This window comes from Penicillium digitatum, chromosome 4 (assembly GCF_016767815.1).
Source record: "Penicillium digitatum chromosome 4, complete sequence".
Lineage (NCBI taxonomy): Eukaryota > Fungi > Ascomycota > Eurotiomycetes > Eurotiales > Aspergillaceae > Penicillium > Penicillium digitatum.
In genome coordinates, this window is record NC_089387.1 from 987,104 (window position 1) to 1,010,768 (window position 23,665).

Here is a 23,665-nt window from a genome sequence, read left to right on the forward strand (position 1 = left end):
GGGTACCGACGGAAGTTTCACCGATGTGGCAATGGAGAGCAATAGGGTTTGATATTGGACCTTTTTCGAACAACAGTGAGATGAATTCAAAGGAAGGGTATGATGTCGGTGGGAAGAACAAGGTTTTAAACCCCTTGGCCAGAAAAATCATATAACCCCCAAGTCAGTCCTATAATATCCATCATCCATCAATTATTAGGTTGTCTCACCCTAACTCTATATACATGTTGTACATCGATGCGCCATCGCAGAACGCTAGCCAGAAAGGGCTAGTAAACTTCAGACCACAGAGAACGAGGAACAAGAGACCAAAGGACCAAAGACTGCATGATACCTGTCACATTGCAACCCTACTACTGGTCAACCGTATTTTGTCGACGAGCATGATATTATACGAGACAAGATGCCAATAGATCATAGACACATTGCATTTTACAAAATTTTCCTTTTAGATAAATGAGAGGGCTTTCAAACCCATTTGTTTACATAAAAAATTAACCGAAATTGCTATCAAGGCTAGCACATTTTACCTGCGAGCAGAGAGGGCAGAGGGTATCCAAAAGACAAAACATCAACTTTGTCCAGGTTGAGGAGCTGGAGCTGGCACCTGCAGCGAAGCAAGCTTGACAGCAACCTTAGGGAAATACTGTGCCACGAAGCCCTCGGTGTAGTAACTGTGCGCAGAGCTGTGATCCCCAACCAAGTTGTGCGCCAGCTCATGGCACAGAATCACCCACCAATAAACAATAGCATCAGCGCGGTCTGGCATCGCACTCTTGAGCAGCTCCTGCTCTTGCAAAGACTGGAAGTAAAAGTAGTTGCAGAAAATGCTGCCCGCGCGGTTGAAAGCGATCGTCTTGCCGCCCGGGTCATAGAAGATGGTCAAGCTGTCGGGCCGCATCGAGAAGATCGTACCGCAGTCAAGAAGGATCGAAGCGAAGATGTTAAACCCAACACGGTTTTTTGCAAGGAAGGCAGACCGCTCAGTGACTGCCTTGGTGAAAAGGACATTCATGCCACTATTGGGAAGCGTCGCGACGAATTCCAAGTCATGACTTGGGCGCTCATCACAGTAGGACTTGCTTTCTTGGATTTGGTTTGTCTCTGGGCGACTGTACACGTCGGAGGATCCGTGAGGTCGGCAAGCTTGGACGGCGGAGAGAAGCTCCGAGTTCAATCTATGCGGCGAATTGGCATTTACAGGTTGCTCGGGGCGTTTTTGCTGAGTCTGGGGGTCATTAGGGGAGTAAGGCGGTGGCGGAGGTGTGGAAGATCCGGGAAGCAGAGAACGAGATTGTTCTTCTGTGCCGGAGTTTGAGCCAGACTTTCCACCATCTAAGCCAAACCGTTTCGACAGATTGGCAAACATGTTTCGCACTGGAATTCTCTGTGAAGGAATGGCAGGTGGCTCTTCTGGCAAGCTCTTGTCATTTTTCGGCGACTCTGGGAAAACGCCAGGCATCGAATGCTGCTGCGCCTGTGCTTCAGCGCTTTCTTCCTCGGCCCGCTGAGAGTCACGCTGGGCTTGACCCGCCGCCCAGGCAGCTTCTCTCTCCTGCAAGACCCGTCTCTCCTGCTCGACCTGTTTCTGGCGCTTATCTTCCGCGATCCGAGCTTCTTGGGCTTTTTGCCTCAGAATACGCTCCACGTTGTAACCTCGAGCGCGGAGTTCTAAGAGATCGGTCTTCAACAGCATTTCCAATGTGAGGGTCGAGTGAAGCTTCGGTCGCTTTAAAAGCAACTGCACCAAGGACTGACTGATCTCATACAGGTCGTATCGATCCGTACAGATGCACATGCCCACGCCCGAGGCCAGCTGTGCGACAATCGCATTTTTTTTCTGCGTTTGCGACACCCGCCGTCCCTTCAGCGATCTCGTAAGACTGATCGATGTCACAACGTGAACTTTGAAGGAATTCTCCAGCCATCGGGATCCATGCAGAACATAGTCTGCGGGCTGATCATGCAAGAAAAGCCGCGTACGTTCTAGTATCAACTTCTCCAGCTTGTGTGCAGGCGTTTGATCAGAGGCGATGTTGCCAATTCGCGCCTGTTCTTCAACAATTTCACTTAATGGTATAGCCCCAAGAGCCGCGTAGAAATCCTCCAATGCCTCTTCTTGCGGGGCGGCAAGTATGTGTTCTTTGAAGAGATTGAAACTTTGGAAATCGTCTACCACGACAATGTCTTTGGCAGAGGCAAGACTCCATTCTTTGATGTCCATGTCGTCCTCCTCGTCATGGAATTCCTTCAAATTCGACTTTTCTTTACCACCATGCGCTGACACCGTGGGTGGGATATCTCGACTGGCAAGAAGGAATTTTGCTCTCCGCATCTCAGCGTAAAGATCTTTATCTTTTTTCAGAACCGGGAGCACCTCCGCGAGGGTTCTGAGAAGCATGAGGTACTTCTCAGAGCTTTGGAACGCAGCAGATATGCGTGCGGGCTCTTTCACCAGCATGCGTGCAATCTCAATCTTGGTTGGTTCTCGTTTTGAGCCTATAGCCATGAGGAAGAGATTTGCTTCCTGTCCGAAATTGACAAAGTCGAATATATCTTTGTAGTCCTCTCCGTCTCCAAGATAGCACAGCCTAGGGGCCACAAGCCGGTATTTGGCTCCCTTCTCCGATTGATCGCGGATGGGGATTGGGATGATAGGAACTTGGCTAATGTGGTTTATGTCTTGCTGTCTTAGATCAGCCACCCTGCCTGCCAGGTATTTAAACACGATTCGTGCGTCCCTCTGGGTGGTTGGAGGCTGCTTCGCGAGAACTTGAAGACAGTCCGTCATGGGAGGATGAGCCTTAACACCCAGTCTAGGGGCATGGGAGTGGAGATTGCTTCTGAGAAGTTTGAAACCGAATAAGGCAGCACCTTCATCAGTAAAGCACTTCTTCGGAACACTCAAGCTATCAGATCCTTCAATGGGAAGGAATGGTACGGTCACCGCGCTGATCTCAAACGCAGCGTACTCATTCGTGTAATACTCGCCAAGGAAATATGACAAAGCTTTACTTGCCCGACTATCTTTCGCAGTGCTCCCGGCTGACATGAGCATAACGAGTTCAATAGCTGGTGGGTAACTCCTGAGCCCCATCATTGTGAGAAATTTACCCTCTTTGCTGTTGCGGTTATAAATGCCCGGCCATTCGATAATCGGCAAGCCGAGAGCTCGGAGTGCATCTTTCGGCTCATAAAGCTCGGAAATCGTGTGACATGTGCCTTCGGTGCCACTCCCATTTTCGGCCGTGCAGATGCTCGTCCCCTTTAGTCTCTGGATGTCGCTTGCAGGAATGTCCTCTCGTACGGAGGCGAGGTATCGGATGAGATCAACGTGACTCCATTTTTTAGATACAGGACCTTTAACATCACTAGAGACTAGGGTGTTGACTGGGGTGTTGATCAGACGATCGAAGATCACACCAAGCTCCACGGTTTTGCGAACTCCAAGTTGGAGCAAGAGTTTCTCCTTAACACCATTCAGGCCGTGAACCACAGGCAGGTCATCAAAGAGACGCACAGAAGCAAAATATGTCTGCCCTGGTTGCTTCATTCCAAGTTTCGTGGGAATCACAGTCTGGGGTTGAAGTTTTGCGACAACACTTTGCTTTGAAGTTTGACTCAGAGTTTCCCATTGCTTTGACAACACAGGCAATACCTGTCCCGAAAAGGTTGCCGACTGCGTGATATCTTGATCTATCGAGAAAATGTTGCGATCTCCGCAATTTTTGACGATCCAGTTAAGCCAGGGAACGATTTGCAGCTCGACCCAGCCAAGTGCCTCCAATTCAGACTTTTCCAAAGACTTGGTGAACCTGAAAGGTATCACGCTAGGTGGTACCGGCAGTTCCACCGGAATGCGCTGAGGATTCAAAAAGCAGTTAATTTCCGCAAAGATAATCAAGCGAGTTGGAACCCCTTCTTTGTCCTCGTCATTAGCCACTGCTACGCGCAGTAGACTCTGAGCCGAAGACCTATCAAGCTGGCCAGCAACTGTTTTACGACCAAGCCATGAAATAAATTCAAGGACTTGGTTGGATCGTAAAGTATTAGACTCTAATTCACGCTTGATATCTGATACGGTTACTTCCGTAACCAACCCAAAATCTGTCAGCCGTTTGACAAAATCTTTAGCACCCTGGACAAACTCTTCGGGCAATGCAGGAATTGTATCCATGAAGCTGAGATCTTTGGGTGCAATGCGCGTTTGATGACTGGGAATGACACCGCAGGTAGAAAGAACCTCAATAGATGCATTTTTGTTGCACATCCAGAATGCATCCTCAATTGTCTGCCCCAAAACAGAAGATGGGGTAGATTCACGGAATGCAAATTGATTTGCAGTGTGAATGGCCTCTGGTAGTACACCCACAATGTCCTCTTTCCGAACCTTAGATGAGCGCAATGGTCCAACTCTGGATGCGAGTTTCGATTTTATGGCAGCCATCTCTGCAGACCAAGCGATTCGACAAACAATGCCAACAGCTCGCAACATCTCAAGATTCCATTTGCTGATGTACCGAGTGTTCAAATCAATGCTTTCTCGCTCCACAGTAGGAATGACAGATGGAGCAGAGACATGTGCATTCAAGCCAGTCGTCTGCTGTGTAGGGAACCCAATAAAGACTCTTCCACCTTTCGAGGGTAAGATTGATGAAAGCACTTCTGACTGTGACGAGGACGCTCCAGTCAACATGTTGACATCGTAGGAAGGTGTTAGAATTGCGAGGGTTGCTTTCTTAGGCGGAGGCTTCCGTGTGGCTCGTTCCAATTCTTTGCTCAGATCTCTGCTGATAGAGGGTTGGAGCAATGCCGTGTTTATATGCAAAAAGACCGATGCCGACAGCATAGTGTTCATGTTGCTTGAGTCTTCCTGGCGCTCAGGTTCCGGGTTCTGGGCATTAGATTGTTTCTCGGGTGTACCTTGCGTAAACTTAGAGAAGAAACTCCTTAGAGAACTGGTTGTATCACGAATGTTATCAAGGCGGAACAAGCTTGCATTGGGATTCCACTCCACAATTCGCATCCATGAAGCATCGACCTGGGCAATTTCTCGAGTGACATTGACAATTTTCATCAAACCTTCTGTAGTTTTAGTGTCAATGTCTCTAGGAATCGGGACATCGACACTAGGAGCCGTTTTTTTCGACAGCCGTAGAAGGTTCCAATCATCCAACCAAAGTTCAATCTCTTGCAATGAGACAAACGTTAAACTGCTCGACAGAAATTGACTGAGCTGTAGCAATGATGGAATCGGGGAGGAATCGTTGCGATAGTCCAAGACAAAAGTGGTGTCTTGACTTGCGGCTTCGCCGAGGTCCAGTCGGCGGGTAAACAGCGCATTCCCCTTCCAGTAGAAGGCCATAGCTTGGCTACCGGAAGACACAAACGGCTCCTCGCAATCGTCAAAAACACTATAAAAGCCCACTCCAAATGCGCCTATTTTTGTTTCGTCTGGATTTCCGTCTGCAATCCGTTTCAATCTTCCCCAATCCTTCTCACTGAATACAGCACCGTTGTTTGAGATCAGAAGACGTCGAAGAGTGTGGTTGACGATCGTGTGTTTCAGATGTGCGGTGGGATCATTTGATGAAGGTGAGGGTACCGTGGTCGATGGAAGGGTCTCAAACTTGATCGTTACCTTCGTTGCAGAGGCATCGGCGGCATTTTGGATCATCTCTCGGAGGACCGTCCTGGTCACGACAAGTAGGTTAATATTCGGATCTCAAGACAGATAAACAACCAGTGTTTACCATTTCCCGGAATATCGAGCAAGCACTTTAGAGATCAATCCTCTTGTATCGACTGTCACGGCTTCCTCATCGGCCCCAGACCCCATGGTCCGCGCCTTCAACGCGTTGAAATCCACATTCAAAGCCATCTTGTGTGTGTGTATTCCTTCTTTCTGATTATTTCCAAGCCTTCTATCTTATTCAGGTGCCGAAGTTAATCTACACTTCTTTATGAAAGCAGATGAGTATTGACAAACAAGAGGTTGTCTAGGCAGCCGTGGAGATTCCGGAATCGCGCGCACTGTTTGCATAGATCGCAAACGGCGCGATTAGGGCTGCGAGAGAAAGATTCGATAGAACGCTGATTAGATGTTCAATTTCAAAAAAGACAAAGAAACGACAAAACAAAGGAAGATGATTCAGTGAGAGCAGAGAGTTGGAGAGTTTTGGAGACTGCGGAGTTCACGTCGGGCTTATCTTATCGTTCAATTGCCGTCACTTTCCGCCTTTGTCATGAGCATCATGTCCGTGTGTACACATTCATAGGGGACCCCGGACCCGCTTCTTGTCCAGTCTCTCGCAATCTCCCCTATCGCATGACGCCCGGAAGCTTGCCTTATTAATTGTGCGGATGTGGGCTTAATATAATAAATCGCTCTCAACTGACAGGATGGGTGTTGACCCTCTGTCCCCAATTGCGCCCGTGCGCCTCAGGGCGCTCCTCCTTCCCATCGGCAAGATCAAGCGCTCGCGCTTTTTGAGCTTCGCTGCCCGACTACAAGCTGAAAATGTAGTTCGACTAGGGGATATAAGTCCCGATGTGCGACCGAACAGAAGTAGGCCTTACTCATGAACGCGAGAAAATTGTCGATATTGCTACCATATATACTGACCTGCTGTTGTCTAGACATGTTCTCGCCGCTGGCATTTCCTACTGGGTTGATTCTTTATGACCTTTCTTTCTCGGTCCCCCCAACCTCTCACCTCGAGCTATTTCCCTTTGAACTATACAGGGAACCATTGGTGATTATTGCAATCGCAGATGGGTCTGAACTACCCGAAAGCACTGGCGACGAGCAGAAGCACCCCACTCCCGAGGGGCTGGATCAATTATTGGAAGAGCTCAATGAGGTGAGGGATAGGAACCCGCGCGCATTGGTAAACCAACTCCTGGTTTTTGATCACCATGGCTTGGATAAGATCACGAATGGACCGGACAATGTTCTTTGGGTCCCTCCGCCCCAGGTCTCCAAGGCCACGACAATGAAAACAGTTCTATGCGATATTACATCTGTGTTACTCTCCGAATTGGATGGATTTGCAAAGACCATCCAAACCATACCGTCAATCGAGTCTCCTAAAGCATCTTCATGGGGCCCGCACCGGAACCCAGAACTACGGCCACGGCCCGTAGACCGACTTTTAAATCGTATGACTCTGCCCGCACAGCTACCATCGATTCCATACGATACAAGGTATGGTGCCCCATTGAGCTCGAACGCCGGCTCCCCAGGCCCCAGCGATTATGAGACTCCTACAACCTTTGACGAGATCACTCGGGCAATTCACTTATCCAGTCGTACGAACTCGCGCAGCAGAGCACCTTCAACAACATCTACGAAGGAGCATAGCCGCGATCGGATGTCTGTCAGTGCCATGACTGCTACTGACAGAACTAAAAACCGGATCAAGGGTCGTGCCGGGGTGATCATTGGAACTCTTTTCCTGCAGGCGGGAAGGTGGCCCGATGCTCTCAAGGAATTGACCGAAGCAGTGAATAATGCCCGAGCAAGCAGCGACTACATCTGGCACGCTAAAGCGCTGGAAACAATTCTTCTTTGCTTGTTGATGTTTGGGTGGGCAGGCATGGACTTTCAGGTAAGTAAATGTCTAACAACGCCATGAACTACGCTGGTGCCTGTGCCGGATCACTTACTTGTTTGCTAGATTCCATCAGCATTGTATCCTGTTGCGGATAAGTCTTCCAAACCTTCCCGCGACTCAACGACCCCTAGTAGCGCTGGGAATAGGATTATCTCTCTATGCAACTTGGCCAATCTCCTGCCAGATCTTTCAAACAACATCCTAAATCTTTATACCCGCGCCGCCAATATTACAGATGAGCCTCTTCCGCAGCTGGTTTTCTCGGAGACAGTCATTCGATTAGCGCGACTGATGGTTTCAGCTCGCGTTCGCGATGGAGCTTTGGATGACAATGCTTTGAAACACATCGTGATGAATGAACACTTGGTTCCATTGGTACAGCTGGAGCTTCCTCGGGGGACTGTTTTGCTCCGAAAATCCGAAATAGCTAATTTCTTATACCGGGCTCTGCCTCTTTCCCCTGGTGCGGACCTACCTGCAACGGATGCTGTTCCCATCATCGTGGGTGTTGCTGCTGTTCTTGACATTCTGGATCTGCCTAGAAAGAAAGCTTTTATTATGCGTGAGCTTCTATCGGTAATGGTGCCAAGTCTAGTGAAAGCACGCAAAATTGGTGCCGCGGAAGTGGGCATCCATCCTGCCGCCGGGTTGGCATCTCTCAGCGGCACCGCATTTGATATCAATTCCCTGGACGCAGGGCCCGGAAACATGGAGTCAAGTGTGCGTCTCCTTCTTTCGACCATTGGAGAAATATACGGTGTTCAACCTTCATCGTTCTACGAATGGGAGAAGAGACAAAGAAAATCGTCTGTTGTGAGCAGGCTTCAGGAAAGCGCTGAATATGACTCGGTTGCTAGTATTGCCGAGCGGGCATTCCGACATGTAGTTCTTGATCGTTACGGTGATCTGAACTTGAAAATTGATGTCTTGAAAGCATGCATTAACTGCTGCGAAGCCCTTCCGGACTTTAATGGAGTCCTCCGTTTCACTGTCGAGCTTTTACAGACTATTCGGGGAGATATGATGCTGGGTGGAGCGTACAGGTCCCCACCGTATCTACCCCAAGACGAACAAGTTCGTCTTTTGAACAACATTAAGCGCACAGTGAATGCAGGCACCAGACTAGGAGTTTCCGATATGGCTGCAGAGTACTGGGATGACTTCCTAGTACGTGATGTCCAGTTATTGTCCCTGGCAGATCCAAAAAAGCCTGTTCGGCGGTCGAAATCGGAATTGGATGCGGTTACCACAAGTTTGGACAAGGTGAAAAAAGATCCGTTCTTGTACAACCCCTTTGCAAAGCCTACGAGTAAAGCATTAGAAATGCTCACTGTTGCTGATGAACCTGCGCCGTTCCAAGTTACTCTGCAAAATCCATACGAATTTGAGATCGAGATTGAACATCTGCGCTTAGAGGGCAGCGGTGTATCTTTTGATGCAGTGGCAGAGAATTTTGTCATAGCTCCCCTCTCTGTGCAGGATGTTACTGTTTTTGGTGTTGCCCATGGAAAAGGCAGCCTTCAGATCACGGGATGTATCGTGAAAGTACGGTACTGTCGAACGCGAAGATTCCCCATCTTCAAGACATTTTGGAAACCTGAGCCTGAGGTCAAGTTTAAGCGCACAGGCCTGGGGGCAAAGAAGCCTCTTACCGAGCGTCCGCTTTCCTGGAGCTCAACGACCTCCAAGGATGGCAAGGTTGATGCCAAAAAAGGTCCCGAAACATCAATATATGAAGTCAAAGTCATCGCCAAACAACCCTCAGTTGTCATCGAATCCATGTCTTTATCGCAATCGGCGATGATGGTCCTTGAAGGGGAAGTTAAAACCTTCACCATTACACTTCGAAATGCCTCTTCGTGCCCCGTGGACTTTGTTCTATTTACCTTTCAAGATTCAACCACCAAACAGCTACAGTCTGCACTGGACAATAGAGATCTATTGCCGGTCGAGATATACGAGCTGGAGCTCAAATTAGTAACCAAGCCCGCTTTGCGATGGCGCCGTGAGGGCGGGGACCCTGGTGACTGTTCGATTGCGGCACACCAGAAGGCAAGCTTTACAGTTGACGTTCTCGGAAAGCCTGGGTTGCAGGACACAACAGTCCAGATCGACTACTCCTGCATTGGGGCAGCCCCAGGTGAATTGCCTGATATTTTCTATACCCGACAATTGTTTGTGCCGTTGACAGTCACGGTCAATGCGAGCGTGGAGGTCGCCCGCTGCGACATTCTTCCGTTCAGCGGTGACTTCGCCTGGAAAAACCAGATCAAACCACCTGTTGACCCAATAGAAAAGCTGGATATGCTCTCCGCTACTTACAATGACCCCTTCTCGCAAGTCCTTGGGCGTCTCGGCAATGGAGCTTATGGACCTGATCACTGTGTCGTATTGCTTGACCTGCGCAATGCCTGGCCGAGTCCTCTGTCGGTGTGGCTGCGCGTAAGTGAGCAAGTAACAGCAACTATCCCGCTGGATGCGACACCATCGGATGATCTTGAAGGTAAGTACTCTGTCGACGGAGACCTCCAACCCGGGCAGGTTTGTCGGTTTGTTCTGGTCTTGCCTCGCGTCTACGTAGACAATCCTCTTGCCTCCATCCCCGTCATCAACACCGGCATTCGAAGACAATTTGTCGTCAGCGCCAATAAAGTATCCTTCGAAGCCGAGGCGGCCTCGCGTGAGGCCTTCTGGTTCCGGGAAGAGCTCCTCAAGAGAGTCCTCGGAGGCTGGAAGGAACCCACCACAGGTCGCGAGGGATCTATTGACCTTCGAAATGTCCGACTGAACAACCGTATGATCGAATCCATGCGCCTCGAAGACATCGATGTGAAATTCTCTCTGACCTCGCCATCATCTTCACCTGAGACCTCCGACGCTGTCAAACAAATGGGCCGCTCACGCTTCTGCGTCAAGACAGACGACCTCCTCACCTTAAACGTCACCATTCACAACCGCTCCTCCCGCCCCATTCATCCCCTCCTCCGTCTTCAACCCAGTCTCTGCCACCAACCAAACAACATCGCCCTAGATCTAACCCGTCGTCTCGTGTGGACCGGGATGCTGCAACAAGCACTCCCCGTCCTGGCCAGCGGCGAGTCCACCAACGCCTCCATTGGTGTCACGGCCCTTTGCCGCGGTGAATACGAATTCGGCGCAAGCGTCGAGGAAGCCCGACTCCTACGTCCGTCTTTCGACGATGACGGTGATTCCGCTGCTCGCTACAACGATGATGGTAGCATGGATACCTTCGGTGCGGATGTCGTACGACGACGACGCATTTGGCATGCGAAGGAGCTGTGTATTATCCATGCGAGTGACTCATGATCATGATTTCAGTGTATGATTTGTTTTGTTCTGGTCTCGTGTCATTTGAACATGAGCATAGACATCATATAGATGCTGTTTAGCTTTTTTTTTTCTGCTTTTAGCTTAATTCAATGATAACCATGTAACATATCCTCACACCCGTTTGTACAAAACTTCGTCTAGATAATTCAAACGTGGTTGATTTTCCACTTCTGAGGACATGTATGATGTATATTTGGATTCTATCGAACGAGGTCGATGAGCTTCAAGTCGGGGGTATACCACTATCCCACTCCAAGAGTTAGTTATCTTTGGAAAGGGGTAAAATGCCACAATCGCCAAGAATATACCTAGGTCTCTCTACAAATTCACGATTATCCAAACCGTTCAGATCACATTGGCCATCTAAATATCCTAGATAGCTAGGGGAACCATCTTGGCAAATGCTTTCGAGACACATCACGGTAATTAAGGACTCTTTAAAGTCCGATAATCCTCAATCAATTCGAAATATCGGAATGTACACTTGCATGTATTAACTGCGGGGCTAATATCATGTTGTTACATTACAATCGCGGGCTTTTCCCCGCCCCCATTTAGATAAATAGCCCCCATGTCCTGGGACATGCACCTCCAAAGTTCCTCTTGACTCGCCACGATGGCTCAAACTCACCTCCTTACTTTAAACTATAAAGGCGACCACCATAAGCCAGATATCATCCATGACACCCAAAACTTCATCGACAATGAATTCACTGCCTCTAAAACAACAGCATGGATCGAAGTCCACGACCCCGCAACAAACAATGTAGTCTCTCGAGTCCCCGAAACAACCCTCGACGAGTGCAAAGCCGCAGTAGTCTCAGCTCAAACCGCATTCCCCGCATGGCGAGACACCAGCATCATGAAGCGACAGGAAATGATCTTCAAGCTGACCAACTTGGTCCGCGAAAACATGGATTCCCTTGCGATTTCCATCGTCACAGAACAAGGCAAGACTCTCGCCGATGCAAAGGGTGATGTCCTCCGCGGGCTACAAGTCTGTGAAACTGCGTGCGGAATCACCACCCAGCTTCCCGGCGAGGTCCTCGAGGTAGCCAAGGATATGGAAACTCGTTCCTACCGTCTTCCTCTCGGAGTTGTCGCAGCCATCTGCCCATTTAATTTCCCCGCCATGATCCCTCTTTGGAGTCTTCCAATTGCCATCGTGACTGGTAACTGCCTGATTCTGAAGCCGACTGAGCGCGCACCCGGTGCTTCTATGATCATTGCTGAGCTCTGCAAGAAAGCGGGGTTTCCACCGGGTGTTGTGAATGTCATCCATGGTTCGAAATCTGCTGTGGAATTTATCTTGGACGCACCGGAGATAAAGGCCATTTCGTTCGTTGGATCGAACAAGGTTGGCGAATATATCTATGAACGAGGCACTGCAAACGGGAAGCGGGTACAAGCGAACCTGGGTGCCAAGAATCATGCAGCGCTTCTGCCGGATAGTAATAGGAAGCATGCTTTGAATGCTATCGCCGGTGCTGCGTTTGGAGCGGCTGGTCAGCGCTGCATGGCGCTGAGTGTCTTGATAACAGTCGGTAGGGCGCGCGAATGGCTCTCTGAATTGATTGAGAATGCCAAGGGATACCAGGCTGGAAGTGGGTTCAATGCACGATCTGATCTAGGTCCATTGATTACACCCCAGAGCCGGGATCGCTGTGTAGACCTCATCACCAGTGCAGAGAAGGAGGGTGCTACTGTCGCCTTGGATGGTCGGGACCAGACACCCGAGGGTTTTCCCAATGGAAACTGGGTATGGAAGTCCCAAGTTCCCGCTCTCGATTCAATTCCCATGAACCATCCCGCTAACCGATCAATCCATTAGGTCGGACCAACTATTATCACCGGAGTGAACCCCGAGATGAGATGCTATCAAGAGGAGATATTCGGCCCGGTGTTGCTCTGCATGGAAGCCGACACAATCAACGGCGCAATTGACCTAATCAATAGCAACGAATGGGGGAATGGCGCAGTTATCTTCACTCAGTCTGGATCTAGTGCGATACACTTCCAGAAGCGCGTTGAATCTGGTCAGGTTGGAATTAACGTTCCCATTCCCGTGCCCCTTCCCATGTTTTCCTTCACTGGTAACAAGCGAAGTGTCGCTGGAACAGGAATGCTTAACTTCTATGGCAAGGACGGTATTCGATTCTATACGCAGTGGAAGACAGTCACGTCGCTTTGGAGAACTGAGGATGCTACTGAGCTTGATAAGCCAACTTCGATGACTTGATTTTTGTTACTTTCAGCAACTTGCATACGGCGGACTTGGAAACCAGATATCTGGAAATTTTGATTTACGCAGACTTGTCTGAAATTTAAGCTCTGGGGATGATTGAAGGAACCTACATTATCAACGGCATTCGTCTATAGATATCTTTTTAACCGTCTGTTTAGGTGACTTTTTCGTCGGGCATTTTTTGGTTCGCGGTGTCATGGCTAGAAAATTAATAATTGGCTACGTGTACCTAGGCATCTGGGTAGAAATACAGCCAGGAATGGGAATCATGGTTGCCATAGTAGTCCAAGCCCAGGTAGCATATATGTATTAGCGTCGCTCTGGGATTTACCGGCACTGGGTTCTTGGGAAAATCTTCTAGGACAACAAAAAAGACTTAAACCTCATTCATGGTCATCCCAGTCAGTATCTTTTGAAATGCCCTACTCAATCTATTCTTCCTTCTTGGTGGGCTGTGCGTCACTGGACATTTCGCCAATGAAGCGAGGACCTGAGCTGACGACCAAATGCAGGAATTACCCTCAAGAATACTCTTGAAGCCTTACTCACCGTTTTTAAAGTTGGTCATATCCCATATGTTGTACAACTCACAACTCTGTAGTAACAGAGCGAGAAGAGCCATTGCTGGCTGGGGTATCGGTCTAGGACCGCTACATATGCTCTCCTTGGTCTGGGCACCCGCTATGAGTTAATATTGGTATTAGGGTCCGATCCCATTCTTGTAGGTATGGTTGAAAGGGGCATGGAAGCTGGGAGTCTTCCTTCGGAGTTGACTGCTAAACGCTTCATTTACTAGAGTGTTACAACGCTGGTTGTCAAGCACTTGTTTCTTTCTGTCCGCTATAAAGCCTATTATCTACATCCCTTCTCTCTTTGCATCTCGGGGGTTTTTTTTACGAATGTTGATTTTTTTGGTATTCGATTCGCCCTGGTGAAAGTAAAGGTGGTGGCGACTAGGTATGGGGGCTTTGGACCACGAGAGCATCATTTTATCCTGATAGTAAACGATTGTTCTTCTATGACTCCTTTCTGTTGTTGCTTGTCACAAACTACATTTTGTATCCGTGGATGTTCCAGATAAAATGATGACATGTCAGGGTTGTACTATATATGTACACTCAGGTAGGCTTCTAAGCACCAGCTTGATTGTCGACTACACATGCTCTCATGTGATTACTCAAGCAACTAATAGTGATGCTAGAAGACAAATGAGCGGTATTTTTTGCATAGCAAAGAGGCAGACAAAATTTTGCCAATTTCCCATGTTCGACACCTATGCTGGCAAATCAGCACTTTGTTTTTTTTCCAAGCAACATTTGGGCCAAGTAATTTGAAAACCATCACGCTTCAACAGCCCAGCCGGGCTAGCTCAATCGGTAGAGCGTAAGACTCTTAATCTTAAGGCTGCGGGTTCGACCCCCGCGTTCGGCTATTCCTATTAACAAGACCTGAGATTTCTTTTTTGCCTTCATTTTTTTTCCCATTGGGAACTGGATCGGGTTTCAAGGTCCACTTAGGGCTGCCGGCTCGGCTGAAAACTTGGGGTCTTGGCATTTGTTATTACCTAAGCAATATCTAGGCCCACCTAGAACTCCCGTGATACTTTGGTACACCTCACCTGGGGCCAATTTTTTTTGACCGTTGATTAGAGCTTTACTGCTTCCTGAAGTTCATAGCGAAACAAAATGTCCCCAATAGACCATGCTGTGTCATGAAAAAGTTGCAAAAGGTTACTGGGTGGTGAGTGTGAAGCTCGATCTGCCAAAATCAAACCATGATCACAGACAATCGCAGTCTTCTGGTGTCTAAAGACTTAGCACTCGACGTTGAAAATGCATGCCATACTTAAAGAAGCTTGACCCAACTAGATTTTCGCAATTTGCAATTTTTTTTTTTACTTCACCGCAGCAGAATTTCCGATTTCTGGGTTGGCGCTACTTCATCGATCAAGTCGACTTTCGATTCTTGCCTAAAAGGGTTATCTCGCCTTCGTGGGTCTCGGAAGACCAGACCTAAGGAGTTAATAGATCGATCGAACCGAGCGAGATGCTGAGTTTGATGTTTAAAACGGGACTTCGTTCAGTAATGCCATTGATCGATCGACAGACACTGGCGCTACTAAGCAGAATTTAAGGTCTGTGGACTATCGAATATGAACATCGAGTCAAGTGTTTCAAATCTCTTAACTCATTGAAGTTGATTTTAATAAATGGCATCTGAATAGTTTCCTCTCTCTCCTTCTTTTCCCCTTAGCAATTAGCTGTTTCATTACAATAGAATTTTTCTCTCTCTTCTCTTAGATTCCCGTCAAAATTCCTTACTGAAAAGTCTACATCTTCCGCTATGTACAGAGGAAACAGCAATAGACAAATACTATGAAGTAACTTCGGTTTGGATTATAGGTTTAACAGATCTGGATAACTGAGATAACCTAAATGTCGCATGGGAGACATAAAACAATATGGGGACCAAAATGAAGCGTGGTCCATTTGAGATCAACAGAAACAAAGCGGAAGAGGTCAAACAAAAAGTACCAAGAAAGGCGATTGCCGCTGCACTGATACTATGCAAATTCTAAGATCCTATGCTCTGAATGCATGGTTTGATCGCCTGCAGACATTGCAAGCTCAGCTTGAAGATCTCAGTCTTCAAAATTTATCCAATCGACGCGCACTACAAAACGAAGACACAGAGAATTCGGACGAGGAAAATCACACAGCTGATGGACCAATTGACGAAGAAGGAATGAAGAGTGCTATTCTCCGCTACATCTCCTCACTGGATAGTGAATGCCAACGATTGAAACTTGATTTGCATGCGGCGAAGATAGGATCAGCCACGAGCAACTTCGACTCTGTTCGAACATTAGATCAGACGATGGAGAAGTATTCTCATGTACGATTGCAGATGAGCAATCTTCTCTCTGAAACCCAGAGCGTTGACAACTCTTCAAATCAAAGAAATTGGGGCAGTCATCGAACAGGCAAAAACAGTAAAGAGGTATGATATCAAACTAACATGAGAGAATTAGAACTGCCCTATTCTAGACTTATCATACTAGCCTTCTTTTTAATACCACTGTCCTACGTCTGCTTGGCAATGGGCATGAGTCTTTAGTAGAGGGATAGTCGACCTTGAGCACTACCGGATAGATTCTCGATTTTAGTGAGGTGAGCGAGAATTATTTTACTGGGAGCATGATAACACCATCCATTTCCTATATGTGATTACAATTAATAGTGTGAGATTTTATTAAAATGAAGACCAAAAAGAAAAACCAAAAAGAAAAACCAAAAAGAAAAAACATACAACAGTGAGGATTCGCTGGTGGTCACCCACCCAACTACTAACTCACCGGCGTGTGGCTTAAGTACGGCTGAGCGGACGGGAAGCCCTGTTTTCCACACCCTATGGTCGTATGTACTTATTTTGCACCAGATGCGACTAAAGACTTGTCTAGAGCCGGGCGATAGTAAGGAGGGATCCGACGAAACATCTCAGTGTCATAAACCCACATTCGTTCTGCATAACCCCCGAGCCCCGTATTTCCTCATTCGAGCTAGAGGAAGCACGGTTAAATAAGCTCATCAGCCAGGTCAACGCCAAGTTTCGAGCAGTCTCACTAAAAAAAAAGCTCGACTCACTGGCCAATCGAACGCGTGGCGTGGTTGACGTTCGACAAAAAGACCAAGTAAAAGCCATTATTGTCTTCGCCGTCGTGACTGTGGTGTTCTTGCCGAGAAAGCTGGTCACAAATGACATCTGCAACACTAACAGCTCACAGACGCTATTCTCGGCTATCTTCGCCGCTCACAGTGGGGATTTTTGCGATCTTCTTGTTGGTTGCACATCAAGTGGATCGGACTCGAGAAGCTTGCGATGCTTTTTGGACTACGCTGATAGCAAAATCTAGCTCGGCTGTTTTGCGTGGGAATAAGTTGAAGGATCACATTGAAGGGCTCTCGGAATTTCCAACACCGAAGAATTGAGTTATTGTTGGCTGGTCTGTGGGGAGGAGAGACCGAGCTGGACGACTCAATGGGTGTTTACTTCATCTTTCCAAAATTACGTATATCTGGTATGCAAGAGTTACGACACGTATCAATACCAATACCAATGTGAGGATCTTTCCTACGGCTGGAATTACACTATGGCTTAATTTTGAGATCTTGAGATCTTGCACACAAGCGCTGTTTGTGTAAAAGGCGTTTGATGGAAATTTTCTTCATTGGAGATTTCTTTTGCCTGAAAAAAATCGTAGCTCTAGTTAGTTTTAGCTTCATCAGTACTTCCGAGTTGATGGAAAATCATAGTTCCTAATCGAACTCGACATGTTCTCGATGCAGGGCTCCAAGCCGAAATATCAATATAAACAGAAGAAACGTATCACATGCTTTTTAGATGTGCATTAATGCCAAAATTTTGAAATAGTCCCGTCTTCAACGCATTTGTTGCAGGGCTTGTAGTGGAGATTCTTTTATTCAACCACCTAGCCACAAAAAGAGACACGCCGGCCTTGGTGCCAGCCCAAAAAAGGCATTCCAAGTAGTATGGTCCAAAACACAGGCTGCGGGATGCGGTATTAAAGCAAGTAACGAAAGCAGGATCCTTTATGTTATGTCGTTTGAAAATGATGAACAAAAAAAGATGAACAGTCAAACGCTAAAAAAGAGTAAATCAATATGCGGATGTCGTTGTGAAAGAGATGGAAGGGGGGATGAACCGAGGGCGATCGTGTTGGTAAATAGAGAGAGAGAATTAAGCCAAAGCCTTGTGCTCGGATGGGGGAGGGGGAGGAAGCTGTTAAATATTCGTGGTTAGCAAATATATCTTGACTCCCCCAAATGATTAAATTTAAAAGTAAAGTGTTCATCTACCTCGAGCTTCGTATTATCAGCCATCATGCGCTGGAAACCAATACCGACACCCTCAATCACAGCAAGGAAGACAGCACACATAATAGCAGAGTTTCGGGCGGCCTTGTAACCACCACGGATAGCGAGGGAACCACCGGTAAAGAAACCAGCGATAATAGCATTGTATGGATCTTCCTTCTTGCGAATTCCCTTGATTGAACAGTCGTATATACTGAAAAGTCCACCCCAACAGCCGAAGTTACCACCGAGGACGGGGGCGCGCGCCTTGATAGCTGTGAGAGCACCTATCCGGCGTTCGCCGTAGGGACTGTTGCGGAATCCCTTGACACCGTGCCAGACGGCACCTCCGATGGCGCCCATGCAGAAAGCACCGCCAAAGTCGCTCAGAGCAACCCAGGGGCATGGATCGCGTGAGTGATCCATAATTTTTCAATGACAGGTTGAGGGTCAGGTATATAAAGGCAGATCGGCTGGTAAGGAACCAGTTGTGACAGGCGCGAGAATAGTAAAGGTCGAGGGTTCTAGTAAGAGACGCGATAACAAGATAAGGGCGGATCGACTTTTTCTTTCGCAGGTCTAACACGTGATCACTAACTAGCACTGGACCCTCCGTGCTTGTTATTTAGGATTATCTGACGGGAATCTATGGTTTTCAATACTGTAAGGAACTACCAATAGATAGGGCATAAAAAAACTCCCCGAGTTCTCTCACTAACTAAAATAACAAAATCCGCTCTCTTTCCAATCTGGGCGGACGATGATGACTAATCAAATTTGTGTGGGTCACACCATCATGGCGGTCCGTGGATTTTCCGGATATTCTACCCACCCTGTTTTCAACCATGTAGTGTACCACTGGTTTCGACGTTATCATTCGTTCGGGTCAGGAATCCCCGGGTTTCCTGCCCGAGAGGTGAAAATATCCCGGCCATTCACGCTTTTGTGATGTCTCAAGGTCATCAGAATTTTCTTCGTTCCTGCGTCAGTTTGACAATCTATCATAGCAAATGGCTCTATAGTTGTCGTAATTTTGGGAGGGCCACAGGTAGGGGTATCGGTGGCGTAGCCACTCCTTGCCAAGGGGAAGCCATGTGCCAACGTGGAATCCAATTGTAAAACCAAAATTACGAAGGCAAGAGTGAACCCCTGCATATTCAAACAAGAAAAAAAAAGAAAACTAGAAGGGAGCTGTATTATGTTGTCTGGAAACGCGAAGACAACAGGAGAAGAATAGCATCAGAGGAAACGAAATAAGATAGAGGGCGAAAATATAGGATGGTAGGTACGTCTATAGGAAGGCGTATTGACTATCAGACTATTTTTCATTTTGTTGACATCCCAATGCCCTCAATTTGGAAAAGAACAACTACAACACTACACTACTTGGCCTTGAAAAATGATTTGAAACACCTGAATGCCTATTGTGAAGTGAATTTTAGTTATGTTTGTCAGCAAAGAGCCACCCCTGGCGACATCTTCTCGCGAAGCGTATAAGAATATGTCAAAGAATAATCTGCGCGAACGCTAGAACTGTGCATTCGCATGGACCCAGTCAACAAAAAGGTAAGAGTTCCTTGAACATAATTCGTTGGGTGAGACCAAGCCTACCGAGATCAAATACGGCAAATTTATTCTTCTATATACAGAAATGAGCTTTTGCTCCCATCAATATGCCCTAGGCACACAGGCAATGAAACCAAAAACCTGATTCACATGCACCGTGGCCACCATTGGCTTCTCGGCCGAGATGGTTTAGCAGCTACAGGCAAATGCTATCTCACCTCACATTGCATAATTCGGTAGATTAAGAACAACGAAGCCAGTACTTTATGATGAACTTAGGTGTACCCAGTATGGGGAGTCTTGCCGAACGGTGTGAGAATTTTCGGCGACAAGGCCGCGGAAAGTTGTCCTTACCCAACCTAGGAGAACAGAAGCTCCAACAAAATTTTCGCCTCAATATAGGCTTCGCGGTTAGTTGTTTTCAAACAGGCATTCAAGGAGCCAAATACGTTCAACTGAGAGGACTTCAAGAGAAGACATCGTAGGAGTATCTCGATTGTAATGTCTCTAACATGAAACCAAAAACCAGGAGTTCTTTCGACTAGAGCTACATCCGCTTTTAGGACTTCTACTAGAATTACTTCTATAGATTGGTAAGTCTATCGATAAGAAAGACCTTCGAAGTCTATGTCTCATATCTTGGGAATCCTACGTCGTCTTTAGGAAGAGCCTTATTGATTGTATAGACTTTTAAGACACCCCGCCAATTTATTAGGCAATCGAATATAGAAGCTTAGGCATCGTCTAACTCTTTCTAGGTTAGGAAAAGGTAGATAATAACCGAAGGTTTTCTAGCCTTACACCGCTTATATTAGCTATAAAGTTGCGGTACGTAGACGCTATTAATTTCCTCTTAAGCTATCATTTAGTGAATGTTATACAGCGCAATGCTTTAGGAGAAAGTGCCTTCTCGATCGCTATTCTATACAGAAGCGTTAGAATTATCGAACGACTCCTTAATATATAGAACATTGATCTTAATAACCAATCACTAGAGGGAATTACGCCTATTTTAGTTGCGCTGACCTATCGCTAAACTTATATCTTCTAACTTCTCTCATATAATAAGCGAATAAATGTTAATATCTACGACCATTATAGCTAAACGCCACTATACCTAGCGATAGAAATTGGCGACTATAGAGCAATCTAAATACTTATACGGAATCCTCGAGTTGAAATTAACTATGTGAACTATCGATAGGAAACTCCGTTGCTTCTAGCGGTCTTCTGGCTCCCAAGGATGCCCTAACCAGCCAGCAATAATGAATCGTAACGAGACAACAGAAAGGCAAGAAATGAGGCCTATTTTACATACAGCTTCGAGCTCTGTAGATAAACGTGGTAACAACATTAATAAAGACAACAGGCTTCGGACATGGCCTGTGTTCAGTTTCGATAAAAAGACTTGTTTCTATTGTTGAAGTTTGGCGATTCTATATCTCTTCTTCGATGTGCTCTGGCAAGGGTCTTGGAAAACTCCCGGAGACCATAAATTTCGAGGGAAAAGGTTTGGTCCAGTATTCAAGTGTAATTAACAGTTCTTGATCCATGCGCATGTCAATGTTGACTGACGACTTGAACAAACGTGGTGGAAGAACCAAATGGCACTAATCGCTTTTTGTTCCATTTGGTCTGCTGGAAATAATTCTATAACGACTACCGTGGACACACTATTTGGATTCTCCATTTCCGTGTGCTTTCCCTTTACTATTCGGTCTCATAGTACGACCTCTAGGTCTGATAGTGGCATCTGCTGGCTGTCGGAAGGAAAGATTTTTTTAGGGGGAATAGTCCTTTTCATCATCATGTATGAAATAGCAATTAGGACAGAGTTAAATGACCGCCTCCGGGAGGCGGTCAGTATTGCCGTCGGGCCAGGACTATATGTTCTTACCCTTCATGTTTTATTAGTTGAGGAAGCGAAGAATCCATCCTAGGAGTTCAGTTTATCTCTTTCACCCATCAGTTTGCTTCAAGTCCTTTGGGATCTTCCCTTCTGTCGGAAATCAGTAAAGTGGTCCGTCTGGAAGGCATCTGGCAAGGATCTCTGGAGGGGAAACTGACTCGCTGAGGGTGGGTCAGGTTTCGGCCTGACACTGGCGACCGCCTTAGATAAGAAGACTTCGGAGTTTAGATAAGAGACGAGCCGCTGTCAGGCACATAATTGTAGCAATAAAGCAGAACAGAAGAGTCTTATCTTCAGTCAAAAAAAAAAGAAAAAGAAAAAAACAACAACGCAAAAGCATGAGAATTAAACAAAATCTGCTATAAGCAACAGACACTGTGCTGCCCATTTTGGTCTAGTGGCACTCTCAGCAAGAGTGAAAGATACGCTAACCACAATTTGATATCCCCAGTTTTCCAACTCATACAATGTCTGTGTGGTTCTTCTTCACCCAATCGGCTGCACTAGAAACGGCCATCTCCGGGGCATTTTTATACTTCAACAAAAAAATTTGGATTGTGGCCGCTGTGAAGATCTCGCTGGGCACCTCACTGGCGAACCTGCCTGCCAACCTTGAAATTTCGTCCTTGTCAACCCCAAGTGGCTCGTAGAATAAGGAGAATAATTCTTCGATCATCGTTGCTGTTGCGTAGCCAAGGTAGAATGTTTGGTCAATTCGACCGGGTCGCGTCAGAGCAGAATCCAAATTTTCCCGATGGTTAGTAGTCATAAAGAGAACACGCTTCTCCTTTGCACCGTGCCCATCGAGCACATTCAAGAGGGCAGAGAGAGAGATACCGGTACGTGCTTGTGACCCCGTTACTGATGAAGTGTCGGTTTTGGATTGCTCTACGGAGCCCCAGGCCCGGTCGATATCCTCGAGGACGATCATAGCGTAATCAGGAGATCTCTGAAGATCTTAACTAGGCCACTTTCCGTGACATTGGAACTGTTCAAACTCAGGGTGTAAATGTTCATAAAGAACATGCCGGCCAAAACTGCACATAGATTTGATTTGCCCGCCCCAGGAGGACCATATAAAAGGAAACCGCGGCGGTGAGGCTTGCCGATTCTTTTATAAAAAGTCCTGGTCGATGGATCTAGGTACTCTTTGATATCGGACACGATATCCGCCAGAGATTCTCCGTTCAGGATCAAAGTGGAGGGAAGTCGAGGAGGTTCTGTGGCGATAAGATGCCAGTAGGGAACGTCTTTCTCTGTTTCGCCACGAAAATATTGCACCCAGTGATCTTTCGATGTTTGTAGGTCACGAACTTCACTGAGAAAGCTTTGAAAAATGCTCCTTTTTCTCGAGAATAGATGGATGACCTCGGACTGTTCTGTGAAAAAGGTGGTCCCGGGCATTGCCTCACGATAAAGACCTATGCGGTAATCTTTGTAATCGAAGCTGATGATATTTCCTTGGGTTGGCTCAAATCTAATTTTTTGCAAGCCTTTTCACTTCTGTCTCTTCAAGTAGACCTGTTCATTTTCCTTGAACTGAAGGCCACGAGTTTCAGCGTCATCCTCTGAGTCAACATCATTCTGTGGCCACATTTCATATTTCGACGTCGTTTTTGCCATACCAGAGACAAGCTGCATCGAGATACTCAACGAGTCCTTCAAAAAATCCCTTCAGCGAGGTAGATTTGGGATGAAAAATCACGGTCAAAAGGGGTTCCGCTTGGTTTAAGGAGAGTGATACCTCTATATGCGGGCTACTCTGCTGCAGCGGCTTTTAGCATACTAAACTAAATATTCCTCATGCTCACAAAAACCACAGGGATCATTAGAAAAACCTCTAATACCTAACATCTTCTGGTTCATTCTTATATTAGAATTTGTATTCAGAGAACTCAGCAGAGGCAAAATGGTTGATTTTAATCTTTGTTTGACCAGTGAAAATACAGAAAGCAGATAGAAAATGCGGGTATTGCCCAATAAAGGAATCATAGCACCTCGGAAGACTTAAAATCCGATCGACCTTTTACACAAGCCCGAGGGACATCCTGCATAAAAGTCCAATCATAAAATTGAAGACTAAATTCCACCATCGACCTGTTCG

General features: G+C 46.8%; 5 protein-coding genes and 2 non-coding genes across 7 annotated transcripts; 3 read left to right on the top strand and 4 right to left on the bottom strand.

The window, feature by feature from the left end:
• Window positions 1–571: 571 nt before the first annotated feature.
• On the bottom strand, window positions 572–5,881 carry Pdw03_0331 (ATPase-like, ATP-binding domain; the record flags this gene model as incomplete). Its single annotated transcript, XM_014682034.1, has 2 exons — window positions 572–5,693; window positions 5,754–5,881. The coding sequence occupies 2 exons, from the start codon at window positions 5,879–5,881 to the stop codon at window positions 572–574; spliced, it is 5,250 nt and encodes a 1,749-aa protein (XP_014537520.1).
• Window positions 5,882–6,402: 521 nt separating this feature from the next.
• Pdw03_0332 (Hypercellular protein HypA) lies at window positions 6,403–10,943 on the top strand (the record flags this gene model as incomplete). Its single annotated transcript, XM_014682035.1, has 3 exons — window positions 6,403–6,568; window positions 6,640–7,610; window positions 7,680–10,943. 3 exons carry the CDS (start codon window positions 6,403–6,405, stop codon window positions 10,941–10,943), a joined length of 4,401 nt encoding a protein of 1,466 aa, XP_014537521.1.
• A 640-nt stretch (window positions 10,944–11,583) lies between these two features.
• Window positions 11,584–13,206, top strand: Pdw03_0333 (Methylmalonate-semialdehyde dehydrogenase; the record flags this gene model as incomplete). Its single annotated transcript, XM_014682036.1, has 2 exons — window positions 11,584–12,726; window positions 12,799–13,206. 2 exons carry the CDS (start codon window positions 11,584–11,586, stop codon window positions 13,204–13,206), a joined length of 1,551 nt encoding a protein of 516 aa, XP_014537522.1.
• Window positions 13,207–14,570: 1,364 nt separating this feature from the next.
• On the top strand, window positions 14,571–14,643 carry Pdw03_tRNA126. The gene has a single exon. It is a non-coding gene; the product is annotated as a tRNA-Lys (tRNA).
• A 1,871-nt stretch (window positions 14,644–16,514) lies between these two features.
• Pdw03_rRNA29 lies at window positions 16,515–16,630 on the bottom strand. The gene has a single exon (XR_010715625.1). It is a non-coding gene; the product is annotated as a 5S ribosomal RNA (ribosomal RNA).
• Window positions 16,631–17,970: 1,340 nt separating this feature from the next.
• On the bottom strand, window positions 17,971–18,512 carry Pdw03_0334 (Mitochondrial import inner membrane translocase subunit; the record flags this gene model as incomplete). The annotated part of the gene is made up of 2 exons (XM_014682037.1): window positions 17,971–18,012; window positions 18,090–18,512. The coding sequence occupies 2 exons, from the start codon at window positions 18,510–18,512 to the stop codon at window positions 17,971–17,973; spliced, it is 465 nt and encodes a 154-aa protein (XP_014537523.1).
• Window positions 18,513–22,021: 3,509 nt separating this feature from the next.
• Pdw03_0335 (AAA+ ATPase domain) lies at window positions 22,022–22,492 on the bottom strand (the record flags this gene model as incomplete). Its single annotated transcript, XM_014682038.1, has 1 exon — window positions 22,022–22,492. The coding sequence occupies one exon, from the start codon at window positions 22,490–22,492 to the stop codon at window positions 22,022–22,024; it is 471 nt and encodes a 156-aa protein (XP_014537524.1).
• Between the last annotated feature and the right edge of the window lie 1,173 nt (window positions 22,493–23,665).